General features: G+C 37.9%; 1 protein-coding gene across 2 annotated transcripts in view; it reads right to left on the bottom strand.

Annotated features, from left to right (window-relative positions):
* LOC106868305 (poly(A)-specific ribonuclease PARN) overlaps positions 1-12,763 on the bottom strand; it is a 68,877-nt gene that overhangs the window by 52,190 nt on the left and 3,924 nt on the right. For both annotated transcript variants that reach the window (XM_014913496.2, XM_052977868.1), the window contains exons 2-4: positions 4,075-4,152; positions 1,981-2,054; positions 1,386-1,453 (exon numbers count right to left, since the gene is read on the bottom strand). In XM_014913496.2, the coding sequence (XP_014768982.2) occupies positions 1,386-1,453; positions 1,981-2,054; positions 4,075-4,152 (220 nt within the window). The remainder of the gene's footprint in view (positions 1-1,385; positions 1,454-1,980; positions 2,055-4,074; positions 4,153-12,763) is intronic.

Here is a 12,763-nt window from a genome sequence, read left to right as displayed (position 1 = left end):
TATATATATACACATATACAAAGATAGATATACATGACCAGCTTATTTCAGTTTTTGTCTACCAAATCCACTCAGAAGGCTTTGGTTAGTTCAGGGCAATAGCAGAAGGCACTTGACCAAGATGCCATGCAATGGAATTGAACCTAGAGTCAGGTGGTTAGGAACCAAACTTCTTCACAACACTGCCATGCCTGTGTCAACTCACAGATACATACATACATACATACATACACTTACATCCAACGACAGCTAATTTTCTCTGTTACTATGTTCTAGGTGATGAAGAAGTGTGACAAATAGTGAAATGCTGTGAGACCCATCCAACCTGCACTAAAGGAGAAAAAAATATACACATATTTGTGAAATATTGGGCCTTTTATGTATTATTTTAATCCTTTAGTATTTAAACTGGCCATATCTGGCCCAAATATTCTACCTGTTTTATGTTCGAACTGGCCAAATCTGGCCTCCGACACCTAGCCTACAATGTCATTCTAGAAATAAAGAATTACCATCATCATCATTTAATGTCTGTCTTCTATGCTGGCATGGGTTTGACAGTTTGACAGGAGCCGGCCATGGTTTTTACAGCTGGATGCCCTTCCAAATGCCAACCACTTCACAGTGTGGACTGGATGCTTTTTATGCGGCACCAGCACCAGCAAGGTCACCAAATAACTTGCAAGACAAAGATCCTTTGAGAGGGGAGGGGGACATTGGAGGGGGTGATCTTGTGTCAGATGATGAAAGGTTAGAGTGTGACAGAGAGAGACATATCAACAAAATCTCACAACAATGAGATAATGAATAACTAATTCAGACAATATGAATAAATATTCCTTACATTTGACAGAGTTTTCTGTATGCTGGAGGATTAAGGTAATCAAACAACTGGGATACTAATCCATAGAAAGCAATGGAAGAAAATCCATCTATTTCATAGCCTTAGCTGTTGTTTAGCCCTGCCAAATCAGACTGGAGCCTGGTGTTGCCATCCGGTTTCACCAGTCCTCAGTCAAATCGTCCAACCCATGCTAGCATGGAAAGCGGACGTTAAACGATGATGATGATGATGATGAAGGTCAGCCCTATGAGCGAAGGTATTCCAGCCATGACCATCTTGTTCTTCCCATGTAAAACAAACTCAGAACCACATTACCTAATATGTCCTTTTCTAAGATGGTTAGGAATGAGCTGAGGGAGATTTGACTACTAATTCTAGCAAGCTGAATGAGCACAAGGAATTGTGTAGTTACAGTAATAGTGCTCTGGAGCCAGTCTGATTTATTTACAGAGTTCAGACATTGGACTGTGGTCATGCTGGGGCATTACTACATCATTTACATGTTAAACAAGAGAAGAAAAAAGGGGACACTGATACTTACTGCTGTGTCTCAGGGTTTAGTTTGAATGTACAAAGACCAAACTGGAGCAGTAGAAACTCAACTGACCCCTAAGGAAAGAAAAAAGAAACATGTAATGTACGTATAAACCCAAATGACGCCTAGGGAGAGAAAAACATGTAATTTATGTAGAAACTGAACTGACCCCTAAAAAGGAAAAATGCACATGCGCATACACTTATGTATGGGCTACTTTTACTTTCCATCTGCCAAATCAACTCACAAGCCATTAGTCAGCCCAGGGCTATAGCAGAGATGGCTGCTTCGATAGCAGAGATGGCTGTCTGCAAGTGCAAGCCCTGTGAGGTAGAATAGCTGTTCCAGTATGTCTCTCTTGCCATCCTCTGGAGCAAAGCCTTTTCTATTTTGTCTGCTGGGCTCAAGAGAAATATTTCTTAATAAAGATTATATAAACAAGAGAAAAAAAAAAAGGTATTGATCTCATCTTACTACAGCCAAGTTTTCTGAATTAAATGGTCCTCTGATTATAGCTGGTGGCCAGAGAAGTGATCAGGTGAAGGGGAGGCACAGGACAAAAATCAACAACAAAAAAGAACAAATGCACATTGTGGTTTACCTTGCTAAGCTTCTGGTATCGTTCTGCTGGGGTATCGAAAGGCTGGGGCTGACCATGGTCAGGGTGGTCCAAACCTGAAAAGATGATGTTTTAGAAAATGGTCAGACACATGGATGTCAAAGAAAAAAAAATGATAAAAAGGACAATAAGACATGCACATATTTTAGGTTCAGAGCTTGGACAAGTGTCTTTTCTACCATTTGAATAAGAGAATTGGGTGCTGGCAATTTGGCAAGGCTAACTAAACACAGAAGCTGCTTTGCTGAAAGTACATTTTAGCACAGGAAGCAAAGATACACACACACACACTCGCATAGATGTGCGCAGAAATATACAGATACCTATATCAATAGTATATGATACCTATATCATATATATATATATATGTGTGGTAGGAAGCTTGCTTCCCAACCACATGGTTCCAGGTTCAGTCCCACTGCATAACACCTTGGTCAAGTGTCTTCTGCTATAGCCTCAGGCCAACCAAAGCCTTGTGAGTGGATTTAGTAGCCAGAAATTGAAAGAAGTCTGTTGTGTGTGTGTGTATATATATATTCTTTCTATATATATATATATATATATATATACATACATACATACACACACACATATGTGTGTATATATATATATATATATATATATATATATATAGAACATATTTGTGCGTCTGTGTTTGTCCCCCCACCATCGCTTGACAACTGATGTTGATGTGTTTATGTCCCCGTCACTTAGCAGTTTGGCAAAAGAGACCAATAGAACAAGTACCAGGCTGACAAAGAATAAGTCCTGGGGTCAATTTGTTCAACTAAACCCGGTGCTCCAGCATAGCCACAGCCAAATGACTGAAACAAGTAAAAGAATAAAATAAAAGAAAATATATTTATATACACATGAAGTTCACAAGATAATCATTTATTTTTGTTGTCATCCCAATTTCTTATTACTGCTCAGTACTTGACTAAAACTTCGTTCTGAAGCACCTGTATATTGAGTTCTACACCAGATTTTTTGTTTCACAACGCCTAAGCAAAATACATGAGGCAATTATGCAAATAAACAAATTAGCTATATTAAATATCTCTAAATGTCTGCATAATTGCCTCTATATCTGCTCAACTTGATTCCTCTTATAGCCATTTTTTACCCTGTGGAATTGATCCCCTGTAAAGACACTGGCATCTAAGTTTGAATCATTTGAGCACTACTAAGTGTCTTCTGTACTGAGAACCTCTGGATCTCATCTGTATATACATATGCATCATGTTGGTAGTCCATCAGTGTCTGATGATAACAAAGTCTGTGTTCTCACCAATGAGAGTGCATGTCCAAAGCTGGAAGCACACAGGCGTCCACAGATGTCACAACAATCGTCTGTTGGCTGAATTGTGGCAGATGCTACCCTGTGACGTCTTTCTCTTGCACGGTTGAGAGAGAGAGAGAGAGAGAGAGATAATAAGGCTGATGTCAAATAAGTCACTTATATACAGATACTTGCACATCTACCATTAACACACACACTCATAATCATTCATTTTCAACATCATCATCATTTAGCATCCTCTTTCCATGCTGGCATGGGTTGGATGGTTTGACATAGAGCTGTCCAGACTCCAACTGTCTGTTCTGTCATGGTTTCTACAGCTGGATGCCTTTCCTAATGCCAACCACTTAACAGAGTGTGTTGGGTGCTGTTTTACAATTGAATGTGTCTGGGACAACTGTGGTGATATGCTTCAAGTTTTCAAAGAAGTCTACCATGACTTGCAAGAGATAACAGCCAGATCTTTCAAATTTCCTTTCTCTGTCTTAGAAAAAAGGGGACACACAGAATATTATAACCCTAGATACACCATATTTGAATAAAAGATGGAATGGTTGCTACTGGAACATCTTTGATCACAGGTAAGCTAGACCAGGACTGAGTAAGAGCTCAACAACAAAAATACCTGTAGCTACTAAACTACTACTATACATTAGATAATGTAGTCCTAAATACACTCTAACAGAATATAAGATGGGATGTTCTTAGCTGGAACGCCTGTCAGGTGGATCAAAACTGACCTAGGGCTACACAATACTGGCACCTCCACTCACCTGTAAACTCGCCATCTATAGCCACAAAGTCTGATTCTTCAATGGACTTTTGGATGAGGTCTATACATTCGTAGAAATCTGAAATAGATAAGAAACAACATTATATACATACTTCATATATATATATATATATGATCGTTGCCAGTGCCCCTGGACTGGTTCTTGTGCGGGTGGCACATGAGATGCACCATTTTGAGCGTGGCCGTTGCCAGTACCGCCTGACTGGCTCCTGTAGGATTTTCGAGCGAGATCGTTGCCAGTGCCCCTGGACTGGCTTGTGCGGGTGGCACATAAAAGACACCATTTCGAGCGTGGCCGTTTTCGTGCGGGTGACACGTAAAAGCACCCACTACACTCTCTGAGTGGTTGGCGTTAGGAAGGGCATCCAGCTGTAGAAACTCTGCCAAATCAGACTGGAGCCTGGTGTTGCCATCCGGTTTCACCAGTCCTCAGTCAAATCGTCCAACCCATGCTAGCATGGAAAGCGGACGTTAAACGATGATGATGATGATGATGATATATATATATATATATATATATATATATATACATACACACACACAGATTTAACATATATATCTTGTAATGAATGGTGAAACAGAGTATGTCAATGTAGCCAATATCGGAAACGCTCAATAATTTTAATTTGAATATACAGACATTGGAAAATTTATTTTCAATGTATATTTTGAAGTCCCTTTCTTGTTAACTCTCTCCCTCGTCTCTCTTTGGCTAGATAACCAAGTACCTCCTCTACAGCATGATACCTGTTTCTGTCTCTCTGTCTCATTCTAACTTTTCATCATCTGACACAAGACCACCACCTCTGATGCACCTTCCCCTCTCAAAGATTCCTTGTTGTGCAAGCTACTTGGTGACTCTACCAATGCTGGTGCCACATAAAAAGCATCCAATCCATATTGTAAAGTGGTTGGCAATTGAAAGGACATCCAGCTGTCAAAACCATACCAAAACTGACTCTGGTGGTGCCACGTAAGAAAGCACTCAGCCTACTCTGCAGGGTGGTTAGAGTTAGGAAGGACATCCAGCCATAAAAACCCTGCCAAAGCAGACACAGTAGCCTGGTGTAATCTTCTACCTGGCTGGTTCCTGTCAAATCATCCGACCCATGCCAGCATGGAAAGTGGACATTAAACGAGGACGATATTTTGAAGGATGTCATCTTGTTTCAATACATTGAAAAATGACATATTCACTGTTAAGTGCATTCCCAACTTCCTCACTTCTATTTTCTGAAAACAATCATAAATTTCCATGCTAAGATTTTTCAAAAAGTTTTTGACATTTCTGTTATATACATTTATATACATGTACATGTGTGTGTCTATGTATGTGTGTGTGTGTCTGTCTATATATATATATCATCATCATCGTTTAACGTCCGCTTTCCATGCTAGCATGGGTTGGACGACTTGACTGAGGACTGGTGAAACCGGATGGCAACACCAGGCTCCAATCTAAATTTGGCAGAGTTTCTACAGCTGGATGCCCTTCCTAACGCCAACCATATATATATATTGGAAGGTTTGGAGGTGATGTACAGAAATTATAAAGAAAAAAAAATATATATATATATATATATATATATATATATATATATATATATATATATATATACACACACACACGTATATAAATGTATACAATCATACACACACACACACACACAAACATTGTCATCATCATCATTTAATGCCTGTTTTCCATGCTGACTTAGGATGAACAACAGTTTGAGAGGAGCTGGCAAATGAGACGACTGTGCCAAGCTCTATTGTCTATCTTGGCATGGGTCTTGCAGCCAGATGCCCTTCTTAATGCAAACCACTTTATAGAGTGGACTGGGTGCTTTTTATGCGGCACCAGCATATTACTAACTTATGAGGCAAGACCCCTCAACAGCCCACATTTCACTACTGTGTAGCATCGCTCATACACAAGCATCAAACAGTCTGCTTTTCACTCTGAGAGAGAGAGAGAGACCCTTTGTTAATAACTTTTCCCAGCCAGTTCCGATTCCCGCAACTACACACATCCTCCTCAGAAGCTAATTGAATCACTTAGACAACAGAAACTATTTCTAACGATGCCCCTGGGCACTTGACTCAGTCTATTTCCTGTGTGTTTGCAGTGTTTACCATTGTTCCTACATATCTGTCAAACACAAAAATTAGTTTCTGTTAACCTTGTTGTGATGCTACTGTATTTCTTATGTGTCCTTAGCTTACACTAGGTACAACATATGGAATTTCTACCTTTACCTTTTCTACACAACCCATTAAGTCCCACAGTCCTATAGGACACCAAATGAAAACATTAAATAAGCTTATATGCTCATATTTTATATATTTTTTTATGTGAATGCCAAATAAAGGAAGCTCTAATCTTACTACATATTCACATAATCAAGTAATAGATAGTTACATTAATTTGACTGCAAAAATGATGAAAATAATGTCAGTAGAGTTGCTTACAAATTTCAGTTTTCAATATCTGACTAAAAACATTCACTGTAAATCTATCATCAAAATATGAATCTCTAAAAACCATTTTACACAACTAAATCTTTAAAATTGTTCAGACACATTACATTACATTTATTACATAATATGTTGGAACACTGGGTCATTGTGTAGTGATGTGATCTGGTACTCTACTCAGAGACACATGAACAGCATCATGTGGTGACATGATGCTGTATTGTTATGACAAGTTGAAATATGTTCTGTAATTAGAGGCAAAAAGTGTGTTGCAACATTCAGAAGTGAAGTAGCTGGTATGGAGAGAGGACACCTCTGGATAAATTTGTTTAATGTATGTATTATAAAGTTTTGAAAGCGCAGTGAACTATACTGTTATGGTTTTTGTAATGCAATGCTGTGATTGTAATATTCTTTTGTAGTAAATAGTTATAAAACCAATAATAAACAGTTAATTATATCCTTTTATGGTGTCTACCCTTAGATGTCAAGAAAACATGCTCATGCTTTGACAACTGACAAGATCATTGTACCCCCAGACTCACAGAATCTCACTGATGAGGACTAGCCAACAGCAACGACACTGGTGAGCCAATTGTCAATGTTGTGCCTGGATCACTGCAATTACATATTATTATGAAAATGAGACTAATACTGCTGAAGAGTCCTAAGTAACAAACAAGAAGACCCACAAAGAAATGAAAATTACTTTGTTCAGAACGTCTTTGGAGGAAAAAGATTCCTGAATACACAAACACTCAGACCAGAACAGAATTATTCAGAATGTTTTAGCAAAATGAAAGATGCTATGCAATATTGCAGCCCTGTTGAAATTTTTGAGGAACTACTAACCTCAGAAATATATGACCCCAAGGTAAAAGAAACTGTTCAATATTCTGCAGCTAGGAAGAATAAAATCAAAATCTTTTCTGTAGATGAACTAAAAACATTTCTAGTTCTAATGTGTTCCAGTTATCTTAGCTTACCCTCCACAAGAAACTACTGGTCAAATGAGGAGGATTGAGCATGCTACTAATCAAAAATGCTATTACAAGAAATTGATTTCAGCATCTGAAAATCATCATTCACTTTTGCAATAATGAAAACTGGGAGGAGAATAAAAATGATAAAGGTTACAAAGTTCGTTCTCTCACAATTTTTAAAGGGTCTCTCAGTCAATGAAATGATAGTCAAATACATAATTCACTCAAATAATTTATAAAAGGGAAACCCAGAAGATTTGGTTACAACTTTTGGGCACTGTGCAGTGTTTCAGGATTTTGTTACAACTTTGATCTATATTGTGGCAAGAGTATACAAGAAGGACCTCAAGAAGATGTTTCACTTGGAAGTAGAGTTGTCCTACTAATGCTTGGAGTGATATAAGATCCTCGGTCACAGTCCATATATTTTGATAATTTATTCAGAGCAACAGGATTTGAAGCAACTGGTACAATGAGATAATCGTCTCAAGAGATGTCCTCTAAAGGAGACAGTATTGATGAAAAAGGAGCCAAGAGGTTCATATGATTATAGATTTGACATCAATAATGAAATCCTTACTGGGATTAATTATGATACAGTTGAACCAATTTGCAATGTACAATGCTTGAGGAAAGAGGTAAAAAGCAAAGGCAATGTGACTCAACCTCGTGTTTTGAGTACATATAACAATGGCATGGGTGGAGTTGACAAGCACGACTGGTTAGTGTCAAAATATGCAACCTCAAAACAGAGGCTAAAAGTGGGACTGGCCATTGTTTATTAGAGTTACTGATATAACTGTTGTTATTGCATGGACTATTTACAAACTAATCCATAATGGAAAGGGTGAAATAAAAAATTTACTTGATTTCAAGAGATATGTATGTGTTTCATATCTAAAGCAATCCACAAAGCAATCTGGACAAAAAACAAAGTTGATCACAACATCTACACCAACTGCTGACATGAAATTTGATTTGAAAGGCCATACAATAGCCAAACGAGATAAGCAATGATGTTGTCAGAATAAGTCTTGCAGCAGTAAACCACTAACTTATTGTCAAAAGTGCAACATAATCCTGTGGGTAGACTGCATTCTAGAATGCAGTTTTATGAATGTATTTCTTTCAATGTATTATTTTTTGTATTTTTGTATGTCTTGTATTATTTTTTGTATTTCAATGTATTCTTTTAAAAACATTAACAATTTTTTTATATAAAATTTAATACCAAAAGGATACAGTTAAGTAACATATAAAGGATTTTGAATTTATGAATATATCACATTGTCTCAGTGTCCTATAAACAGGACACTGTGTACTTCCATTTCTACTTGAAGTAAAGGAGTTTTAATAACTGATTTTTTTCATTTTAGCCTATTTTCAATCATCTGTGAAAGTTTAAAAGTAATATTCAGAAATTTAAGTACTCTGGGTTTTAATGGATTAAGCAGGGCCATTTCTAAGAAAGGATTAGAGGGTCTGTTTGCTTTCCTGGTTGCATGAACTTTGGTCTTTGCTAAGTTAACTCTAAGGCCCCTTACACAACACACACATATACAAATACATACACACACATACATACAAACACATATACACATTTATAAAACATTTATAATGCACTGAAATATGTTACAAATATTTATCAAATCTCCTACTCATTATGATCCCTTTGGACTGAAGTCTTTATGAACACAACAACCAGTGGTTAATATCATCTGTAATGCTAATACATAACTTCCATTGTGAGCAAATGTACACATACATATATTTATGTACATAAACATGCTTACACTTATCAACATTTTATTACAGGGTTATTTATATAATAAATTTGTGTTCAAGTGTTTTTGAATGTCTTTCCTTCTGGTTCGGATTGGCTAATTTCAACATTATCACACATCAACTCCTAACAGATTGACTGAGCAAGGGAAACTTGAAATTTGTGACAACTTTTGAAACAAGACGAAGCGGAGCAAAAAAATAAATGACATCATACAGCGATTGAATAATATGACTTTGATCCTTAGTGACAACTAGGATCTACTTCATTGTCAATTCTCATGTCACAAAACAAGTGCCAACCTCTTCCTTTAGTTGAGCAGTATACTAGACACCCAACTTTCCTTCTAGATACTTAAGAATACTCTCTCTTTCCACCTTCCTTCTAGACTTTCCAGGACAGTTTTTTTAGCTTTCACTGTATCTCTGAGGTCATTCCTTTGCCATATCACCCTCACCAGCCACATGTCTGATCTGTAGTCTTGAACAGAATATACCCATAGGAACTCTGCTCAAGTATCAAGTAGAATTTCTATAAACCTATGGTAAATTGTAGGTTCTTTTAGTTTCAATGTCTTCCTTCTCCATAACATCTGCTTCTGTGTCTGTCTAGTTCTGTCTCTCAAGCCACTGACCATTTATCTAAGTTGGCGGGGGGGGGGGGCATTCTGCACTGGGAAAGGCCTTGCTATTTGCAACAGTCTGTTTGTTGCATTTCTTGGGAATAAAATCTTTCTGACTTGTGTGTTTTCCAGATTGGTAGGTGATGTGGTTGCTGGTTGGTTTCTTGAAGTGTGTGTTGCAAATTGTTATACCAGTGGCATTACAGAATCCCAAGCGCCTTAAACTCTCCTCATTTTTTGTACCATAGTCATGTCCACTATGGACATCATGGAAGCCATCATGGTATCGATCAACATGTCAGTTAAAGTTATCAGCCATAATGATCAAGTTGCTGTTAATTGTTGTTGAGGTAGACTGCAGAAGGATCTCTTAGAAACAGTCTTTCCTGTTCTTCTGTCAGTCACGACTGAGGGGCAAATGCAGAGATAAATGTCAGTTTGAGTAACCTATAACTGGTCTCAGCTTAATTATCCCTTCATACAATCTAACCACCCCAATTACTTTATCTAAATATCTGTCAGTTAATAATAAGACTAGATCACCCCCTTCATTACTTTTACTCACCTAAAAGAATATAATATTACTGTTTCTGGCCTGTGAGGAATTTGGCTGAAGATCCTTTTCCTCTTACCTCTTACACATATCCTCTCATCTCTGCTCCAGCATCAACACAACCTCACCAAATCTGTCAATGTACCGGTCATACATACACATATATACAATCAGCATATAATCAGGCACCTTACTCTCAATATCGCATATCTTATCCCTGAAATAACACATTCTCTTCTGTTTCTTCATTTCAAGAATTTATAAGTTATCTTCATTGTACATTGCTTTGATTGTTGTTTATATGCCATATATTTCTATGCTTTTTACAGGCATGTGATTTTGCTTCTAGTTCCATGTATTATTTGAAAAATTCTCTACTCTTAGCCTCATAATTTTACGAGAGTGAGCTGAAAAGTTCATTGGCAGACTATGAAGGAGTGATGCTAGAGCTGTGAAATCTTGCATGCATTAATTTCAACCCTTCTTAATATCTGCATTGTTTCTTTCCAGGTAAGCTGATATTTGACTGTTCAAAGGAGACTTCAAAAGTAAGTAGTAGCAACTCCTCTTGAAAATGGACAAAATTTGGCATTGTGCTGTTAGCTCCTAACAATATTCCTGACATGATTGCTACATTAGATGATGCTCCAACTTTATCAACAGTGCAAAAGTGGGCCAATGAACTTAGGACAGGAAGAGAGAGTCTGGGTGTCCTGCAACTGCCACCACCAAGGAAAATATTGATCGTGTGCACCACATGGTGACGGATGACAGGTGATTGATTATAAAGCTAATAGCCAATTCTATTAGCATATGCGATGAGAGAGTTGAGAATATTCTGCAAAATGAACAGGATATGACAAAAGTTTCTGTTTGGTGGATGCCACATTTTCTAACACCTGATGAAAAGCACACCAGGCTGCTCACATCACAAGAAAATTTGACATTGTTTCAGGCAAACCCAGCTGGTTTCCTTGAACATTTCCTACCCAGGATGAGTGTTGGGTTCATCACTTTGAGCCAAACACAAAGAGACAATCCATGCAGGAAAAACATCCCTCCTCACTTACTCCAAAGAAGACTAAAGCCATTTCATCTGCAGGGAAAATGATGGGCCCATTTTTTTGGAAAGCAAAAAGTATTGTGTTTATTATCTTCAAACAGGTCACACCATTAATGGCTGATTACCCTCCCTATTCTCCTAAAGTGGCCCGATCTGACTGTCATCTGTCCCCATTATTTATTTATGCACCCTTTTAAAGCCAAGCCAGGCTCATGGGCCTGGTTTCCTGGTTTCTATGGCATATGTGTTCTCCCCCAGCTAGACGAGACGCCAGTCCATTGCAGCGTTACTCAAGAAACAGGAAGAAAGAGTGAGAGAAAGTTGGGGCGAAAGAGTACAACAGGGGTCGCCACCACCCCCTGCTGGAGCCTTGTGGAGCTTTTTTAGGTGTTTTTCGCTTAATAAACACACACAACGCCCGGTCTGGGAATCAAAACCGCAATCCTCCGACCATGAGTCCACTGCCCTAATCACTGGGCCATTGCGCCTCCACCATCTGTTCTCCAACATGAAAAAAAACATATGGCTGGGAACTAGTATCACAGTGATGTAGGTGTTATATCTGCTGTTGATGACTTTTTTTGACCAACAGGATGAAAGCTTCTTCCCCAATGGGATCCCAGAACTGCAACACCAATAATAATAATAACAACAAAAATAAAGGTGGTAGCAAGCAATAATAGCATTAAATAGCTACAGAATAAAATTTATATTTATAACAGAGGTGCCTACTTGCTAGAAAGAGGAACTAAATCCTCAAATTAACCACCAAATTACACTGAAATACACAATGGCTCAACAGAAATCAGGCAAATGAGTAAAGATTAACCGTCTGGCCGTAAAGCCTTTTCTGTTTGTTTTCCTGTCTTGTTTTTTATCCACCACAACATTCCTCCATGGCAAGATTTAATTTGTGTATACAAATTTAATTTGCGGTCCATGGGAAGAGCTGTTTTAACGATGCATCCTGCCTAGCTCTTCGAAACGCCGGTGTTAAAACGGAGGTAGCTGATGAAGTAGAATGTTCTCTATGTGGCTTGTGTGTTTTCTCGTCTCTGTTTTGTTTGCAATGTCCTGTACCCAGATATGCACCTATACATACAGGTGGATGTCGGTATGCACATACCTGTACGTATATATGCATATACTCATTTACTATTTGTTTATATATACATATATATATATAA

This window comes from Octopus bimaculoides, chromosome 29, assembly GCF_001194135.2.
Source record: "Octopus bimaculoides isolate UCB-OBI-ISO-001 chromosome 29, ASM119413v2, whole genome shotgun sequence".
In the NCBI taxonomy this organism is placed as follows: Eukaryota; Metazoa; Mollusca; class Cephalopoda; order Octopoda; family Octopodidae; genus Octopus; species Octopus bimaculoides.
The sequence above is the reverse complement of the archived record's forward strand: the minus strand, read 5'-3'. Positions and strand labels throughout refer to the sequence as shown.